General features: G+C 40.6%; 1 protein-coding gene across 4 annotated transcripts in view; it reads right to left on the bottom strand.

Moving 5' to 3' along the window:
* Positions 1-20,352, bottom strand: part of TUBGCP4 (tubulin gamma complex component 4) — a 48,715-nt gene that overhangs the window by 8,104 nt on the left and 20,259 nt on the right. For all 4 annotated transcript variants that reach the window (XR_011074808.1, XM_068550372.1, XM_068550386.1 and 1 more), the window contains exons 8-13: positions 19,393-19,558; positions 19,030-19,154; positions 3,256-3,306; positions 2,742-2,847; positions 890-997; positions 315-453 (exon numbers count right to left, since the gene is read on the bottom strand). Coding sequence is in view for 3 of the 4 variants with exons in the window: in XM_068550372.1 (XP_068406473.1) it covers positions 315-453; positions 890-997; positions 2,742-2,847; positions 3,256-3,306; positions 19,030-19,154; positions 19,393-19,558 (695 nt within the window). In the remaining variant the exon portion in view is untranslated. The remainder of the gene's footprint in view (positions 1-314; positions 454-889; positions 998-2,741; positions 2,848-3,255; positions 3,307-19,029; positions 19,155-19,392; positions 19,559-20,352) is intronic.

Raw genomic sequence — 20,352 nt, 5'->3', positions numbered from 1 at the left:
CACTTATTAATGTTATCTGTCCGGCCCCCGAAGGCATCTGAGTTTGCAGCCTCTGATTTACAGACTGTTAAAAACCAGCTGGGGGGACTTCCCTGGCGGTCCAGTGGTTAGGACTTGGTGCTTCCACTGCAGGGGACCCCAGTTCAATCTCTGGTCAGGGAACTAAGATCCTGCAAGCTGCGTGGCGTGGCCAAAAAACAAACAAAAACCAGTTGGCTGGCTATCTTGCTCCCAACCAATTCTACTCCTGATAATTTCTTCCCGTGGAAGTAAGATGGGTAATAATTACCTGTGAGAAACTCAGAAATACTCACTTTTCCAGGACAGCAGGTGTGAAGAGAATGTGTAGTGGCCACTGCACTTTATAGGAAAGGCCTAGGGCTGCCCAGCCGGATGCGGGGGCTTCCCGGGGAGAAGTTTCCCGAGAAGGCCCTTCTCTTGCCTGAGTAGCATCTGTTAAGAACAGAGAAGATGACTTCGCTCATCTAGAACTAGAGTTTCAACAAGGTGAGGAACATTCATGAAAGGAGCGCTCACTCGAACCTGCAGTGTCAGAAGCATAAAGGGGATACAAAGGGGACTTGTAGAAGACAAGGACACTCCCATGAGGGGTTCTCTTAGGAGGTCTTTTACAGATTCTTTTTTTAGTCTTAAAGAATTGTGGTTATAAATAAACAGAGACCATTCCAGCAGCATGACAAAAACAAACCAAAACCATGGCCTGGCCATCTCTTAGCCTCTCTTGACTTCCCTTTTCTTTTGTGTAAAAGTAGGGCACTGGACTAGGTGATTTCTAAGGTCCAAAAAGACATGGTTTCTGTGGAAGTGGATGGAAGCAGAACAGATAATGACCAGTAGGAGCAGAAAGACTCAGGGAAGCACAGCAAACCTTTATGCTCCTTTCCATGATACTCGATTGTTAAGTGCAACAGAGGGAGGAGGTTGTCATCATCTAGCAGCACCTTGTGTGCTGACTGTTGAAAGGCCACATTCACATCTGCAAGAAAGAACACATGGGCTGAGAGAAGGCTTGGCTATGTAACAAATCCAGACTCCTCTGGCTTTCCACCTCTCCTGCAGCCCGCCTATCACTAATAGTAGGATACGGTAAACAGTAGTTGCTTTTGCCTGACTAGCATGCATTCCTTCTCCTCTTGCTGATAACAGCGCCCTGGTTTTCCTTGGAGAATCACCCCTGTCCAGAACAATCCATGTAGTTCCAGTGGGGTGGACAATACCTGACCCTCTGGGTAGGCAGGTGACCCAGGAATGATCTACCTTGTTACACTATTTTGTTTAGGGATATGAACATGACCCAAGCCAGGCCAATCCAGAGGCTCTATTCAGATTCTGAAAGAGGGTAGCTCTTTTTTTTTCGAGATAAACACGGACTCAGTAGGATGTGAACTTGGTTGCAGGCCATCTTGCTACCATACGGAGCAGGCCTGTCTCAGAAGAAAAGGCAGAGGTGAAAGATGGAATGACACCAAGTCCTGAAGGTGTCATGTAAGCCTTGGAGCAAAACTGCCTAGAGCCATCTTACCTCTGACCTTTTCAGTTTTGAGAATCAATAAATTCTCTTTTTTCCTTTGCTTAAGTGAATTTGAATTGGGTTTTCTTGCAACCAAGAAAGTCCTATGTAAGCACAATGGACATCTGTTGTTTTATAGAGCTAGAAAAACGGCAACCCTGTCTCCCCTCCTGCCCAACTCCCCTCTTTTTTGACTCTGATCCTTACGTAACTCTCCTCAAGTAGTTTGAATGGGAATGGTGATCCTTCCCGTTGGTCAAAGGTGAACACTTTACTGAAGTAGGCATATCTTCCTTTTTTTTTTTTTTTTTTGGCTGCACCTTGTGGCATGCGGTATCGTAGTTCCCCGACCAGGGATCGAACCCGTGCCCCCTGCAGTGGAAGCACAGAGTCTTAAACCACTGGACCACAAGGTAAGTCCCCGAAGTAGGCGTATCTTAGTCTGACCTCTTTGATACAGGGATAGGTATATGATCCAGTTGGGCTAATCGAAACCCTTTTCCTGGAATCCCTTAACTTGCTACCAGAGAGACCAGGTTTGACTCCCCCCAGTAGACTCTGTATGTTCCTGGGAGCTGCTGGTGGCCATGTGGCCAGATGGGACTGGAAGGCCATCAAAGAGCACACAAGAGGCATAGACAAGGTAAGAGAGAGAATCCTAGCAATCCCTAGTTTCAGTTCTCAGGACCAGATATATCCCTATCCCACTGGAGTTACAGATACAATAGCAAATATACTCCCCTTTTAGTTAGTATTCCATCACTGACAGCCTAAAGAGTTCTAATACAACAAGTGGCAATAAGTCCCAATATGGGGACTTCCCTGGCAGTCCAGTGGTTAAGACTCCACGTTCCTAATGCAGGGGGCACGGGTTTGATTCCTGATCGGGGAACTAAGATCCCACATGCCACACGGCATAGCCAAAAAAAAAAAAATCTCAATATGTCTCTTAAGAAATATATGGCTATAATCTGATGAGATGAAATAGTGGTTTGAAGGCCTGTACCAACCCTTCCAGGAAGGGTCACGAGCTAAAGCTGCTCCCAGTAACAACAGTGTGAGCCTACCTGAGTGGCCTTCCATTTTGGAAACACTCTCTGTAACTCACTAGGCTGCTCTTATGTGGACCAGGCCTAAACGGTTTGGCAGCAGCTAAGAAATACACTACAACTTCAGTAAGCTGGTAATTCTTGGGCCCCAGGGCAATTACCATGTTCAGTTACTGCAGTGGGCGGTGTTTTTAACATGTGTTGAGCTGTATCAATGAAGGCCTGAAACAGTTCTCCACGTCCCAGAAGGTAAAAGTCTTTAATGATCTGCAGAAAGAATTTCAATTTACAATTCAGTAATCCAGCAGAGCTTTTCACTATCCTAAGAGAATTACGCATATAATTTCCAATTTCATCAGTTTGAGCCCAACCTACAAAAGGTCGTAGGCTTTTGGCATTTTAAAGGGGCATACTTAGTAATGGCAGGATGACTGGTGTGTCTTTGATATCATTTATTCAATGAAAACACAATAATGCCAGAAGAAAGTAAACAGCCGAAGCTTTGTACTGTAATAAACCTGTAGCATTAGATGGAGTTTGCCCACTTGGATGAAGACATAAGGAGCCACTCGAAGTCTGGGGACAGGCAACCAGTGCTCTCAGGAGACGATAGAGAATAAAGTCATTGTCCACCAGCATCATTTTAAGAGTAAAAAAGAACAGCTAAGCTATTACCTTCAGCTGACCCAGTAAATCTGACTCTTCCACCATCAGCTTCCAGAGATGCTGTGAAAAGAACCAATAAAACAGGGTCAATTGAGGACACAGGGCAGGAAGGGGAAGCTGGGACGAAGTGAGAGAGCAGCACTGACATATATACACTACCAAATGTGAAATACATGGCTAGTGGGAAGCTGCTGCACAGCACAGGGAGATCAGCTCGGTGCTTTGTGATGACCTGGAGGGGTGGAATAGGGAGGGTGGGAGGGAGGCTCAAGAGGGAGGGGATATGGGGATATATGTATACATATAGCTGATTCACTTTGTTGTACAGCAGAAACTAACACAACATTGTAAAGCAATTATACTCCAGTAAAGATGTGGGGGAAAAAAAAAAAAACAGGGTCAAAGTTTCATTACAATGAAAACTCCTATAAAGAATGGTTTTGTACAAACCCAGCAAGGTATTGGAAAAAAGAATATATACCATGACCACACTGGGTTAATCCCAGGAATAAAAGTTTAACAGTTAAAAAAATATGAGGGCTTCCCTGATGGCGCAGTGGTTGAGAATCTGCCTGCCAATGCAGGGGACACGGGTTCGAGCCCTGGTCTGGGAAGATCCCATGTGCCACGGAGCGACTAGGCCCGTGAGCCGCAACTACTGAGCCTGAGCGTCTGGAGCCTGTGCTCCGCAACAAGGGAGGCCGCAACAGTGAGAGGCCCACGCACCGCAATGAAGAGTGGCCCCCACTCGCCGCAACAGAAAGAAAGAAAGAAAGAAAGAAAAAGAAAGGAAGGAAGGAAGGAAGGAAGGAAGGAAGGAAGGAAGGAAGGAAAGAAAGAAAGAAAGAAAGAAAGAAAGAAAGAAAAAAATATATGAGATGGAAATATTCTGGAATTAGATAGTGGTAATGGTTGCACAACATCGTGAACATACTAAAACCCACTGAATTGTACCTATTTTTAAATGGTTCAAATGTTTAACTTTGTTGTGTGAATTTTATCTCAATAAAAGTTTTAATATGAATATAATTCACTACATTAAAGATTAAAAAAGAAAAAACATGATCACCTCAATGGATGCAGAAAAAGCATCTGATAAAACTCAACATCTGTTCATGATTTTAGAAAGAAAGCAAACAAGGAACAGAAGGAAATTTCTTTATTCTGATAAAGGGTATATACCAGAACCCCACAGCAAACAACCTATTTGATGGTGAAACATTAGAAGAAATTCCTTTAAAGTCATCCAACATTGTACTAAAGACTTGCCAATATAGAAGAAAAAAAAAAAAAAACTGAAAAGGAAGAAACAAAACTGTTACTATTGACAGATAATGTCACTCACTACCTGCACAGAAAGTCCAAGAGAACTGACATATAGATTATTAGAACTAGTAAGAGAATTCGGCAAGCTTGATGACTGAGATACAAAAAATCAACTACATAGCCGTTACCAGCATCAAAGGATCCTGACTAGGATTTGCCCGGTGAAGTGATCAATGTTGATTCAGGATTCCTGGAATCTCTACCCTGGTGCTCATCCCCTTTACCCTCTCTCACTGGAACTGATACAGATTAGGAACTGGCCTTTGGCCCTTCTCTAATACACAATACTAGACAAAATAGCTGACACCCCCAGGGGAATATAAGCACACAGGTCAAAATAATTAGGGGCTTCCCTGGTGGCGCAGTGGTTGAGAGTCTGCCTGCCGATGCAGAGGACACGGGTTCGAGCCCTGGTCTGGGAGAATCCCACATGCCGCGGAGCAACTGGGTCCGTGGGCCACAACTACTGAGCCTGCGCATCTGGAGCCTCTGCTCTGCAACGGGAGAGGCCGCGATGGTGAGAGGCCCACGCACCGCGATGAAGAGTGGCCCCCCACTTGCCGCAACTAGAGAAAAGCCCTCGCGCAGAAACAAAGACCCAACACAGCCAAAAATAAATAATTAATTAATTAATTAAAAAAAAATTAGACATGGGAAGAGTAAAAGAAATACAACAGACTAGGTAACACATACCATCTGAAGCAGAAGTTTTAGAACTGACTGAGTGGCTAGTATAGTGAGATATCCCCTGTAAGACTGAGGTTTCCCATACCCCAGCTGTTCAAAGTACTGCCTGTTACTGGCGCTTTTGGCTAAAGGGAGCTACCTTGCCCATGGTTCCCTCCTGAGGAACCAATTTCTGATAGTTGCAGAGGTACAATGGCCTAGCCCTCTAACCTCAATTTGGGACATCTCTGAAGGGCCATTCTAGCTTCAGAGCTCTGCATAAGATGGCCAAGTCTTCTGCTGCAACCACATCACAGTTTATTTCCCCTCTCTACTCAATCCTGCTTCCCTCACTTCTTGCCAAATCTCAGTCACAAAATCTGTTTCCTGGGGAAATCTGACCTTTGACACAGACCAAAAATTTTAAATACTCTTTACAAATATGCTTAAAGAGTTACGTGTAATAGCAATATAAATATACAAAAATAAATCATAAAAAAGAAGAATCATAAGAAAGACTCTGGATCAACTGAATATCCATATGCAAAAAATTAAAACTCGATCTATACCTTGCACCACATACAAAAATTAACTCAAAATGATCATAACCCTAAATGTAAAACTAAAACCTATAAGTTTTCTAAAAGAAAACAGAGGAGAAAAATTTTTGTGACTTCACAAAAGTGAATAGTACAATGTACAAAATAGTACAATGTTTAGTACAATGTTGGATGACTTTAAAGGAATTTCTTCTAATGTTTCACCATCAAATAGGTTGTTTGCTGTGGGGTTCTGGTATATACCCTTTATCAGAATAAAGAAATTTCCTTCTGTTCCTTGTTTGCTTTCTTTCTAAAATCATGAACAGATGTTGAGTTTTATCAGATGCTTTTTCTGCATCCATTGAGGTGATCATGTTTTTTCTTTTTTAATCTTTAACGTAGTGAATTATATTCATATTAAAACTTTTATTGAGATAAAATTCACACAACAAAGTTAAACATTTGAACCATTTAAAAATAGGTACAATTCAGTGGGTTCTAGTATGTTCACGATGTTGTGCAACCATTACCACTATCTAATTCCAGAATATTTCCATCTCATATATATATATTTTTTTCTTTCTTTCTTTCTTTCTTTTTGGCTGTGTTGGGTCTTCGTTTCTGTGCTAGGGCTTTCTCTAGTTGCGGCGAGTGGGGGCCACTCTTCATTGCGGTGCGCGGGCCTCTCACTGTTGCGGGTTACACAAAGGTTTCTCAGACACAACACCAAAAGCATAAGCCACACACACAAAAAAATTGATAAAACTGGACTTAATCAAAATTAACAACTTCTACTCTTTTAAAGACACTGTTAAGAGAATGAAAAGACACATCATAGACAAGAAGAAAATATTTGTAAGTCACATATCTGATAAAGGACTTACATTCAGAATACATAAACAATTCTCAAAACTCAACAGTAAGAAAATAAAACAAAAACAAGAAAAAATGGACAAAAGTTTCGGACATTTCACCAAAGAAGATATATGGATGGCAAACAAGTATATGAAAAAAATTTCAACATCATTAGTCATTAGCGGAATGCAAATTAAAACTACAATGGTGGAATAATCCAAATGTCTATCAACAGATGATGGGAAAACACGTTGGTATGAACAATGGGATACTACTCATCAGTAAAAAAGACTAAACTATCAATACATGCAACATTGATTAATCTCAATTATGCTGAGTAAAAGAATACCTAGGAATAAATTTAACCAAGGAAGTGAAAAATCTGTACAACAAAAACAAGTCTTTGTTGAAAGAAATCGAAGACAGCACAAATGGAAAGACATTCCATTTTCATGGATCAGAAGAATTATATTGCTAAAAAGTGTATACTATTCAAAGCTATCTATAGATTCAACACAAACCCTATAAAAATTCTTATCAAAATTCCAAAGGCGTTCTTCACAAAAATAGAAAAAGACAATCCTAAAATTTGTGTGGAACCACAAAAGACTCCAAACAGCCAAAGCAATCCTGAGAAAGAATAACAAAGCTTGTGGTAACACACTTCCTGACTTCAACTATACTACAAAGCTAAAGTAATTAAAACAGTATGGGACTTTGGGACAAGATGGCAGAGTAGAAGGGCCTGAGCTCACCTCCTCTCACGAAAACACCAAAATCACAACTAACTGCTGAACAACCATCAACAAAAAAGTACTGGAACCTACCAAAAAGATATTCTACTTCCAAAGACAAAGAGAAAGCCACGATGAGATGGTAGGAGAGGTGCATCTGTGATACAATCAAATCCCATACCCACTGGGTGGGTGACCCACAAACTGGAAAACAATTATATTGCAGAAGTTCTCCCACAGGAGTGAGAGTTCTGAGCCCGACATCAGGCTCCACAGTCTGAGGGTCTGGCATCGGAGGAGGAGACTCCAGAGCACTTGGCTTTGAAGGCCAATGGGACTTGATCACAGGAACGCCACAGGACTGGGAGAAACAAACGCCACTCCTGGTGGGTGCACACAAGGTCTCACGTATACCAGGACCTAGGGAAAAAGCAGTGACTTCATAGAAGCCTGGGCCAGACCTACCTGCTGGTCTTTGAGGGTCTCCTGGGGAGGCAGAGGGCAGCTGTGGCTCACTGTGGGGACAAGGACACTGGTGGCAGAGGTACTGACTACTCACTGGCGGGAGCTGTCCTGGAGGCCACCATTTTGATGCCAACACCTCACCCCACCCAAAAGCCTGAAAGCTACAGTGCAGGCATGCCTCAGGCCAAACAACCAACAGGGCAGGAACACAGCCCCACCCATCAGCAGACAGGCTGCCGTAAAGTCTTCCTGAGCCCACAGCCACCTCTAAACCCACCCCTTGATCCAGCCCTGCCCACCAGAGGGACAAGACACAGCTCCACCCACCAGTGGAAAGGCACAAGTCCCTCGCACCAGGAAGCCTGCACAAGCCTCTTAGACCAGCCTCATCCACCAGGGGCCAGACACCAGAAGCAAGAGGAACTATAATCCTGCAGCCTGTGGGGCTGCAAACACAGAAAGTTAGATATAATGAGGCAGCAGAGGAATATGTTCCAGACGAAGGAACAAGATAAAACTCTAGAAGAACAACTACATGAAATGGAGATAGGCAATTTACCTGAAAAAGAATTAGGAGTAATGATAGTAAAGATGATCCATGATCTTGGACAAAGAATGGAGGCAAAGATCGAGAAGATACAAGAAATGTTTAACAAAGGGCTAGAAAATTTAAAGAACAAACAAACAGAGATGAACAATAACTGAAATGAAAAATACACTAGAAGGAATCAATAGCAGAATAAATAAGGCAGAAGAACGGATAAGTGAGCTGGAAGACAAAATGGTGGAAATCACTGCCACAGAACTGAATAAAGAAAAAAGAATGAAAACAAATGAGGATCATTTAAGAGACCTCTGGGACATTAAATGCACCATCATTCGCATTATAGGGGTCCCAGAAGAAGAGAGAGAGTAGGGCCTCGAAAATATTTGAAGAGATAATAGCTGAAAACTTCCCGAACATGGGAAAGGAAACAGTCACCCAAGTCCAGGAAGCGCAGAGAGTCCCTTACAGCATAAACCCAAGGAGGAACACACCAAGACACATATTAATAAAAATGACAAAAATTAAAGACAGAAAATATTAAAATCAACAAGGGAAAAGCAACAAATAACATACAAGGGAATCCCCATAAGGTTATAGCTTATTTTTCAGCAGAAATTCTGCAGGCCAGAAGAGAGTGGCATGATATATTTAAAGTGATGAAAGGGAAAAACCTAAAACCAAGAATACTCTACCCAGCAAGGCTCTCGTTCAGATTCAACAGAGAAATAAAAAGCTTTACAGACAAGCAAATGCTAAGAGAATTTTGCACCACCAACCAACTTTACAACAGATGCTAGATGAACATCTCTAGGTGGAAAAGAAAAGCTCACAACTGGGAAAAAGAAAATTACGAATGGTAAAGCTCAGTAAAGGTAGAAATCATCCATACACAAATATGATATCAAAACCAGCAATCGCGGGGCTTCCCTGGTGGCGCAGTGGTTAAGAATCCACCTGCCAATGCAGGGGACACGGGTTGGAGCCCTGGCCCAGGAAGATCCCACATGCCGCGGAGCAACTAAGCCCGTGCGCCACAACTACTGAGCCTGCGATCTAGAGCCCGCGAGCCACAACTACTGAGCCTGCGTGCCTAGAGCCCATGCTCCGCAAAAAGAGAAGCCACCACAATGAGAAGCCCGTGCACCGCAACAAAGAGTAGCCCCCACTCACCACAACTAGAGAAAGCCCATGCACAGCAACGAAGACCCAATGCAGCCAAAAATAAATAAATTAAATAAATTTATTTAAAAAACCGCCAGCAATCGTGAGAAGAGGAGAGTACAAATGCAGGATACTGGAAATGCATTTGAAATTAAGAGACCAGCAACTTAAAACAATCTTGGATATATAATAGACTGCTATATCAAACCTCATGGTAACTGCAAACCAAAAATCTACAATAGATATACACACAAAAAGGAAAAAGGAATGCAAACACAACAGTAAAGATAGTCATCAAATCACAAGAGAAGGGAACAAAAGAGGAAGGGAAGAAGAAAGACCTTCAAAAACAATCCCCAAACAATTAACAAAATGGCAATAAGGATATACATATCAATAATTACCTTAAATGTAAAAGGATTAGATGCTCCAACCAAAAGACACAGACTTGCTGAATGGATACAAAAACAAGACCTATATACAGGCTGTCTAAAAGAGACCCACTTCAGATCTAGGGACACATAGACTGAAAGTGAGGGGATGGAAAAAGATATTCCATGCAAACGAAAATCAAAAGAAAGCTGGAGTAGCAATACTCATATCAGACAAAATAGACTTTAAAATAAAGACTGTTATAAAGAGACAAAGAAGGACACTACATAATGATCAAGGTATCAATCCAAGAAGAAGATATAACAATTATAAATATATATGCACCCAACATAGGAGCACTTCGATATATAAGGCAAATGCTAACAGTCATAAAAGGAGAAATCAATAGTAACACAATAATAGTGGGGGACTTAACAACCCACTTACATCAATGGGCAGATCATCCAGACAGAAAATTAATAAGGAAACACAAGCTTTAAATGACACATTAGACCTGATGGACTTAATTGATATTTATAGAGCATTCCATCTGAAAGCAGCAGAATACACATTCTTCTCAAGTGCACACAGAACATTCTCCAGGATAGATCACATGCTGGGCCACAAAGCAACCCTTGATAAATTTAAGAAAACTGAAATCATATCAAGCATCTTTTCCAACCACAACGCTGTGAGATTAGAAATCAACTACAAGAAAAAAACTGTAAAAAACACAAACACGTGGAGGCTAAACAATATACTATTAAACAACCAATGGATCACTGAAGAAATCAAAGAGAAATTGAAAAATTCCTAGAGACAAATGAAAATGAAAACATGATGATTCAAAATCTAAGGGACGCTGAAAAAGCAGTTCTAAGAGGGAAGTTTACAGCAATATGCTCTTACCTGAGGAAACAAGAAAAATCTCAAATAAACAACTAGAGAAAGAAGAACAAACAAAACACAAAGTTAGCAGAAAAAATCATAAAGATCAGAGAAGAAATAAATGAAAGAGAGATGAAGAAAACATTGCAACTAAAAGCTGGTTCTTTGAAAAGATAAACAAAATTGATAAACCTTTAGCCAGATTCATCAAGAAAAAAAGGGAGGGACTTCCCTAGTGGTCCAATGGTTAACACTTCACCTCCCAATGCAAGGTGTGTGGGCTCAATCACTGGTTGAGCAGCTAAGATCCCACATGCCTCATGGTGAAAAAACCAAAACATAAAACAGAAGCTATATTGTAACAAATTCAATAAAGACTTTAAAAATGGTCCACATCAAAAAAAAAAAAAATCTTTGGGGCTCCCCTGGTGGCGCAGTGGTTGGGAATCCGCCTGCCAATGCAGGGGACACGGGTTCGAGCCCTGGTCTGGGAAGATCCCACATGCCGCGGAGCAACTAGGCCCGTGAGCCACAACTACTGAGCCTGCACGTCTGGAGCCTGTGCTCCGCAACAAGAGAGGCCGCGATAGTGAGAGGCCCGTGCACCGCGATGAAGAGTGGCCCCCGCTTGCCGCAACTAGAGAAAGCCCTTGCACAGAAATGAAGACCCAACACAGCCAAAAATAAATAAATAAATAAATAAATATTTTTTAAAAATCTTTAAACAAAAAAAAAGGGGAGAGGGCTCAAATCAATAAAATTAGAAATGAAAAAGGAGAAGTTACAACAGACATCACAGAAATACAAAGGATCATAAGAGACTATGACAAGCAACAATATGCCAATAAAATGGACAACCTAGAAGAAATGGATAAATTCTTAGAAAGGTAGACGCTTCCAAGACTGAACCAGGAAATAGAAAATATGAACAGGCCAATCACAAGTAATGAAATTGAAACAATGATTTTAAAACTTCCAACAAACAAAAGTGCAGGACCAGATGGCTTCACAGGCAAATTCTATCCAACATTTAGAGAAGAGCTAACACCTATCCTTCTCAAACTAATTCAAAAACTTGCAGAGGAAGGAACACTCCCAAGCTCATTCTACGAGGACACCATCACCCTGATACCAAAAGAGACAAAGATACCAAAACCAGACAAAGATACCACAAAAAAAGAAAGTTACGGGCCAATATCACTGATGAACATAGATGCAAAAATCCTCAACAAAATACTAGCAAACCGGGACTTCCCTGGTGGCGCAGTGGTTAAGAATCCACCTGCCAATGAAGGGGACACAGGTTCGAGCCCTGGTCCAGGAAGATCCCAAATGCCATGGAGCAACTAAGGCCGTGCACCACAACTACTGAGCTTGCACTCTACAGCCCGTGAGCCAAAACTACTGAGTCCACGTGCCACAACTACTGAAGCCTGTGTGCCTAGAGTCCGTGCTCCACAACGAGAAGCCACCACAATAAGAAGCCCGTGCACCGCAACGAAGAGTAGCCCCCACTCAATGCAACTAGAAAAAGCCTCTGCACAGCAACAAAGACCCAACACAGCCAAAAAAAAAAAAAAAAAATACTAGCAAACTGAACCCAACAATACACTAAAAGGATCACACACCATGATCAAGTGGGATTTATCCCAGGGGTGCAAGGATTTTTTCAATATCTGCAAATCAATCAGTGTGATAAACCACATTAACAAATTGAAGAATAAAAACCATATGATCATGTCAGCAGAAGCAGAAAAAGTTTTTGACAAAATCCAACACCCATTTATGATGAAAACTCTCTAGAAAGTGGGCAAAGAGGGAACCTACCTCAACATAGTAAAGGCCATATATGACAAACCTACAGCTAACATACTCAACGGTGAAAAGCTGAAAGCATGTCTTCTAAGAACAGGAACAAGACAAGGATGTCTACTCTCGCCACTTTTACTCAACATAGTTTTAGAAGTCCTAGCCACGGCAATCAGAGAAGAAAAAGAAATAAAAGGAATCCAAACTGGAAAAGAAGAAGTAAAACTGTCACTGTTTGCAGATGACATGATACTATACATAGAAAATCCTAAAGATGCTACCAGAAAACTACTAGAGCTCATCAATGAATGGAGACACAAAAAGACCCCGATAGCCAAAGTAATCCTGAGAAAGAAAAATGGAGCTGGAGGAATCAGGCTCCCTGACTTCAGACTATACTATAAAGCTACATTAATTAAAACAGTATGGTACTGGCACAAAGACAGACTTATAGATCAATGGAACAGTATAGAAAACCCAGAGATAAACCCACATACCTATGGTCAACTAGTCTACGACAAAGGAGGCAAGAATATACAATGGAGAAAAGACAGTCTCTTCAATAAGTGGTGCTGGGAAAACTGGACAGCTACATGTAAAAGAATGAAGTTAGGGCTTCCGTGGTGGTGCAGTGGTTAAGTATCCTCCTGTCAATGCAGGGGACACAGGTTTGAGCCCTGGTCCGGAATTTCCCACATGCCGCAGAGCAATTAAGCCCACGAGCCACAACTACTGAGCCCACATGCCACAACTACTGAAGCCCGCACGCCTAGAGCCTGTGCTCCGCAACAAGAGAAGCCACCTCAATGAGAAGCCTGCACACCACAACGAAGAGTAGCCCCCACTGACCGCAACTAGAGAAAGTTTGAGCGCAGCAACAAAGACCCAATCCAGCCAAAAAAAAAAAGAATGAAATTAGAACATTCTCTAACACCATACACAAAAATAAACTCAAAATGCATTAAAGACCTAAATGTAAAACCAGATACTATAAAACTCTTAGAGGAAAACATAGGCAGAACACTCTTTGACATAAATCACAGCAATATCTTCTTGGACACTCCCTCCTAGAGTAATTAAAAAAAAAAAAGGTAGCTAATTAGACTTAAAAGCTTTTGCACAGCAAAGGAAACCATAAACAAAATGAAAAGACAACCCACAGAATAGGAGAAAATATTCGCAAATGAAGCTACTGACAAGGGATTAATCTCCAAAATATACAAGCAGCTCATGCAGCTGAATATCAAAAAAACAAACAACCCAATCAAAAAATGGGCAGAAGATTTAAATAGACATTTCTGCAAAGAAGACATACAGATGGCCAAAAAGCACATGAAAAGATGCTCAACGTTGCTAATTATTAGAGAAATGCAAATCAAAACTACAATGAGGTATCACCTCACACCAGTCAGAATGGCCATCATCAAAAAATCTACAAACAATAAATGCTAGAGAGGTTGTGGAGAAAAGGGAACCCTCCTACACTGTTGGTGGGAATGTAAATTGGTACAGCCACTATGGAGAACACTTTGGAGGTTCCTTAAAAAACTGAAAATAGAGCTTCCATATGATCCAGCAATCCCACTCCTGGGCATACATCCGAAGAAAGCCATACTTTGAAAAGATACATGCACCCCAATGTTCATAGCAACATTATTTACAATAGCCAAGACATGGAAGCAACATAAATGTCCATCTACAGATGAATGATTAAAGAAGATGTGGTCCATATATACAATGCAATTTTACTCAGCCATAAAAAGAGAATGAAATAATGCCATTTGCAGCAACACTGATGGACCTAGAGATTATCATACTAAGTGGAGTAAGTCAGAGAAAGACAAATATCATATGATATCAATTATATGTGGCATCTTAAAAAAATGATACAAAAGAACTTACTTATAAAACAGAAATAGACTCACAAACTTAGAAAACAAACTTATGGTTACCAAAGGGGAAAGGTGGGGGTAGGGATAAATTAGGAGGTTGAGATTAACATATACACAATACTATATATAAAATAGATAATCAACAAGGACATACTGTATAGCACAGGGAACTTAACTCAGTACTCTGTAATAACCTATATGGGAGAAGAATCTGAAAAAGAACAGATGTATGTATATGTATAACTAAATCACTCTGCTGTATATCTGAAACTGACACAACATTGTAAATCAAATATACTCCAATATAAAAAAATAAAACAGTATGGAACTGGCAGGAAAAGACATAGAACAATGGAACAGAAAACTTAGAATCAAAGCCCCACTTGTATAGTCAATTAATATTTGACAAGGGAGCCAATAACACCCAAGGGCAAAGGATAGTCTCTTTTCAACAAATGGTGCTGGGAAAACTGGATAAGCACATACAGAAAAATGAAATTGGACCCCTATGTCACACCATGCACAAAAATTAACTTGAAATAGATCAAAGACTTAAACATAAGACCTGATAGCAGAAAAACTCCTAGAAGAAAATGTAAGGAAGAAGTTCTTCAACATTAGTCTTGGCGGGACTTCCCTGGTGGTCCAGTGGTTAAGACTCCACACTCCCAATGCAGGGGGCCCGGGTTCAATCCCTGGTCGGGGAACTAGATCTGGCATGCTGCAACTAAGAGCCCGCATGCCGCAACTAAAAAAAGATCCTGCATGCTGCAACTAAGACCTGGCGCAGCCAAATAAATAATATTAAAAAATAGAAAACAGTGGTCTTGGCAATGATTTTTTTTGGATGTGACACCAAAAACACAAACAACAAAAGAAAAAGAAAACACAAAGTGGGACTACATCAAACTTAAAAGCTTCTGCACAGCAAAAGAAACAATCAACAAAATGAAAAGGCAACCTACAGAATGGGAGAAAATATATGCAAATCATATATTTGATAAGGGGTTAAAATCCAAAACACAGAAAGAACTCATTCAACTCAATAACAACAACCAAAACCCCCAAACAATCCTGTTGAAAAATGGGCAGAGGTACGAAATAGACTTTTTTCCAAAGAAGACATCCAAATGGCCAACAGGAACATGAAAAGATGCTCAACATCACCAACTATCAGGGAAATGCAAATCAAAACCACAATGAGATATCACCTCACACCTGTTACAGTGGCTGTCTTTTTTTTTTTTTTGGCCACAGTGCACGGCATGTGGGATCTTAGTTCTCTGACCAGGGACTGAACCTGTGCCCCCTGCAGTGGAAGCATGCTGTCTTAACCACTGGACCACCAGGGAAGTCCCAAATAAATCTAGATGAAATGGGTAAGTTCCTTGAAAAGTAGAAAATACCAAAAGTGCTACAAGAAGAAATAAATGTCTTAAATAGAGTAATAGGTTTTAAATATATTGAATCAGTGAAGATTTCCTCTCCTAAAAAAACCTAACTTACATAATTTTTCAGGTTAGTTCAATCAAACTTTCAGTAAAAATTCTTGTCTTACATTAACTGTTCTAAAAAACAGGAAAACAGTGATAGACACCAAGCTCATTTTATGAGGCTTATATAATCTTTATTCCACAACCACATAAGAACAATACAGGAAGAGAAAAGTATAGTCTATTTCACTAGTAAATGTAGATGCAAAAATTCCAAACACTGTTTTGGCTAACTAAATTCAACAGTACATTAAAAAATAAAACATCACGCTCAAGTATGGTTTATCTCAGGAAGATTCAACATCTGAAAATCTAAATAGGAATTTACCTTATGAATAGACTGAAGGAGAAAAAGAACTCAGAGCAAAAAACTGCACCCTAATTGATATAGAATAAGCAGTGATAAAATTCAACATCTATTTATTATAAAAACTCACAGCAAACTAGGAAGAGAAGGTAATTTTTTTAAACTTGATAAACTCATGTGCCAAAGCCTACAGCAAACACTAAAGTAATAGAGAAACTTTATATGCATTATCTTTAAGAGCCAACAAATCAAGGATGCCCATTATCACCTCTATTGTTTAACATAGCTTACGTCAACTATCAACCCAGCGGTTGAATGCCGTACTAGAGATCCTAGTTAAGACTGTAAGAAAAAAAAGAAGCAAAAGTTGAAAAATTGGAAGGAAAATTGTAAAACTTTCAATAATTGCAAATGATATGATCATTAGTGAGGAAAATCAATAGAATTAACAGACAAACCATTAAAACTAAAAAAAAAAAAAAAAAAAGACTTCAATAAGTTGCCAGGTATAAGATTAACCTACAAAAATTAATACCACAATTTTTCTATATAAGTAGTAACCAACTAAAGATAAAATTAACAAAAAAAAACCTATTACATATCTAGCAATTAATTTTTAAAATCTTTTTGTTGAAGTACTAAAATACACACAGAAAAGTGCACCAACTGTAAGTTTCCAGCTTGAAGAATTCTCACAAAATGAACACACCTGTATAACCAGCATCCTGAAAGGCCCACCCATGTCCTTTCCACCTACCAAAGGCAAATGCTATCCTGACATCTAACACCAGATTAGCGCTGCTTGTTTTTAAACCTTATATAAACAGATTCATATGGTATGTATACCTTTTTAAAATATGAAAAGGAGAGAAAGAGATCCAAAAGGGGGTGAGTATGATATGTATTTGCAAGACACTGTCCCCTTTTCCTCCCTGGTATACTCTCTTTTATTACTTTAAGCTGTTATTATTGTTACAATTATAGCTGTCAAAGTATTAGCTTCCAAGAGTCTGAGCTTCAATTCTTTGTCTATCATTTTTACAAACCGGAAATATAATTTTGAGCAACATATGTGTTTCAAAATTTCACAAGGAAACAATTTTGAAATTCTACGTTATTCGTTTAATAAAATTTTACTTTCCTCCATTAACTATATTTCCCAAAGAGTTACCACAAAAATGATAACAGAAGAGAAATCAAGTCAATAAGATGAAAGGGAGTGAAGGCACCAGCCCCCTAGACAACAGCTGCCTTGGCTATAGATGGAGAGGCAGTGTCTTGAAAGTCTGAATGGACAGAAATATGTATTCTGGGTAGTTTAGATATTTACTTTCCCATAAGGAATCAAATCAAGTGATACTTCAAGGTCACCTCAAGATCTAATATTCTATGTCTACATCACAGCTCTGTCTCCAGTGCCTTGGAATTTTTGAGATAGTGACCAGAAAAGGAAATCAAATTCATGACAGATTACTGTGCTTCCAACATGAGTATATCTGACGCTAATCTCAGCAATTCTAGACACTGACCCTAGTGCCCCTGTGCTTCAAAATCACCTGCAGAGGTTTGTTGATTGTCTGGTGTAAATACAAGTACCTAACAGTACTGACTCCCTCCTGACCTATGAGTCAGAAACTATGGAGGTAAGGATTTGGTGCAAGTGCATGTTTTCAGATTTCCCCACGTCATTCTATGCATAGCCAGAGTTGAAAACTACTAACACAGTTAACACAACTAACAAAAGATCTCATTTCACATTATCACACACCTGTGCATCAAATCTTATTATAAGCCACAGAACATATGCCCATTTGAAAAATTACTGGTCACAATTTAAGTTGGTGGATGAAGCACAATTCACTTAAAAACACTGAACTAGGAGTCAAAGACTTGCTTCTGAGCTCACCTTTGTTACTCACTATGTGACATCAGAGAAGTTAGCTTTCTGAGAATTTTTTTTCATTTATAAGAATGGAAAAATATTACTTGTTCTGCCTTCCTAAGATTATCATATCCATAAATTAAAGAATACAGGGGCTTCCCTGGTGGCGCAGTGGTTGAGAATCTGCCTGCTAACGCAGGGGACACGGGTTCGAGCCCTGGTCTGGGAAGATCCCACATGCCGCGGAGCAACTGGGCCCGTGAGCCACAACTACTGAGCCTGCGCGTCTGGAGCCTGTGCTCCGCAACAAGAGAGGCCGCGATAGTGAGAGGCCCATGCACCGCGATGAGGAGTGGCCCCCGCTTGCCGCAACTAGAGAAAGCCCTCACACAAAAACGAAGACCCAACACAGCCAAAAATAAATAAATTAATTAATTAATTAAAAATAAATAAATTAATTACAGAATACATAATAAAGCCATTCTAAAATATAAGTAAGGCACTAAATTTAGTCAGAATCAGTTGATTCCCTGAAGTCATTGCCAACTATACAGACGGACTCAAAATGCTGACAGTCTGAAATGAAACCAAGACCTCCCTTTATTCAACTAATTAATTAACTAACTAGCTAACAATCAAACTCCTGTCAGGTGGGAAAAGGCCAAGGCAGTTCTATTATTAAAAACAGAGAGAATGCTTTTATTTTCTACTTCCTGCCCTTCAACTCTCTCAATTCCCTCCAAGTTAAGTTCTAATCACATTAAGAAGAAACAAAAGTCAAGTACTCAATTTTGGGGGAACTAACCTATTTTCTTCTGAAGAAAATATACTAAGAAAGACAAACCTCAGCCACAGTACTACGTATACGATCCACCACCTGCTCAAAGTCCACCAGGCTGAAGAGGGGTTGCTGCTTGAGACGATGCAGCTCTGCAGCAAAAGTGTCCTCCTGGTTTTTCAAAATGGATCCTGCAAAACAGGAAGGCACTGTCAAAGGAAGACAGGGAACCTGCACAGGCAAGGGTTTCTCATCCCAGTGCCACAGCTATTTCACCTGCTTCTCAGTTAAGCATGTCACTCACAGCTGTGCTGAAATCTCAGAACATAAAGGTCAGTAACCACCCACTCTGCCCAGGCAGACTTTGGGGCCACACAGCATCAAATAAGCCTTTGAGGATGGGGTACGGTTGGGCAAGGAGATTCCTACCTTTCCTAGTCAGGTTTACATTTTGATTCTCGAACATCTGGACAGATTCTCCAACAAACAGGATTTTTTCAGCAACCCTCACTGGAATGTAGGATGGCAGAATCTCCACTCGCAGAGAAAACTGCTTTAGAGATGGTGCCAGCATGTTCTCTTCTTCTATCAGGCGCTGGTCAAAGAAATAATCCGTATCAGAGATGATGTAGGAAGTGAGAAAGGGAAAGCAAGGAAACATCCGGCAGCTCTCCCAACCCGTGATTTACATTTTCTAGAAGCAGGGACTTTAAATCTGAAGTTGCATAATTGTTACATTACTGGTGCTAGAGAAGTGTATTCCATTTTTAGTCAGCAAGATAGCACGGTGGAAATAGCAGTGGTTTTATTAACATTAGGATTTTAGCCCTCTGCCTTGGCTACTGTGTAAAAACTTGTGCAGTAGGTCTGGAACTCGGTCTCCTTACTTGTACCATGGAATAATTGATCTTTGTTTTTTTCCAGATCTACATGTCTACGATTTATTATCTTGTGCATATGCCTGCTCTGCCCAGCTCTTTACACAAGCCTGACTCATTTAGCCAAGTGGTTCTCAAAGCCTGGCTCCTGGACCAGCACCATTGGCCTCACTTGGGAGCTTGTTAAAAACGCAAATTTTCAAGCCCCTCCCCAGATTTACAGAAAACCTGGGGGGTAGGCCCAGCAGTCCGTGTTTTAACTAGCTCTCCAGGTGATTCTGAGGTACTCTACAGTTTGAGAACCACTGATCTAGCCCACTCACCACCGAATCACTCAGGCCCCTTCTGTTCCCTGAGTTGCTTTTGAGTTGACGCTTATCCAGCTCCAACTGGAACTTTAGGCTCCATACTCCTGACTTTGATCTCTGGTATTCACCCTTTTAGTTTTGGGCTTGGGTGCTGGTGTGCCTCAGGGCACTATCCTAGACCCTCTTCTCCTCTGGCTCTCAAC

This window comes from Eschrichtius robustus, chromosome 1, assembly GCF_028021215.1.
Source record: "Eschrichtius robustus isolate mEscRob2 chromosome 1, mEscRob2.pri, whole genome shotgun sequence".
Taxonomy (NCBI): Eukaryota; Metazoa; Chordata; class Mammalia; order Artiodactyla; family Eschrichtiidae; genus Eschrichtius; species Eschrichtius robustus.
Note: the sequence above shows the minus strand (reverse complement) of the source record. Positions and strands in the feature narration are given on the sequence as shown.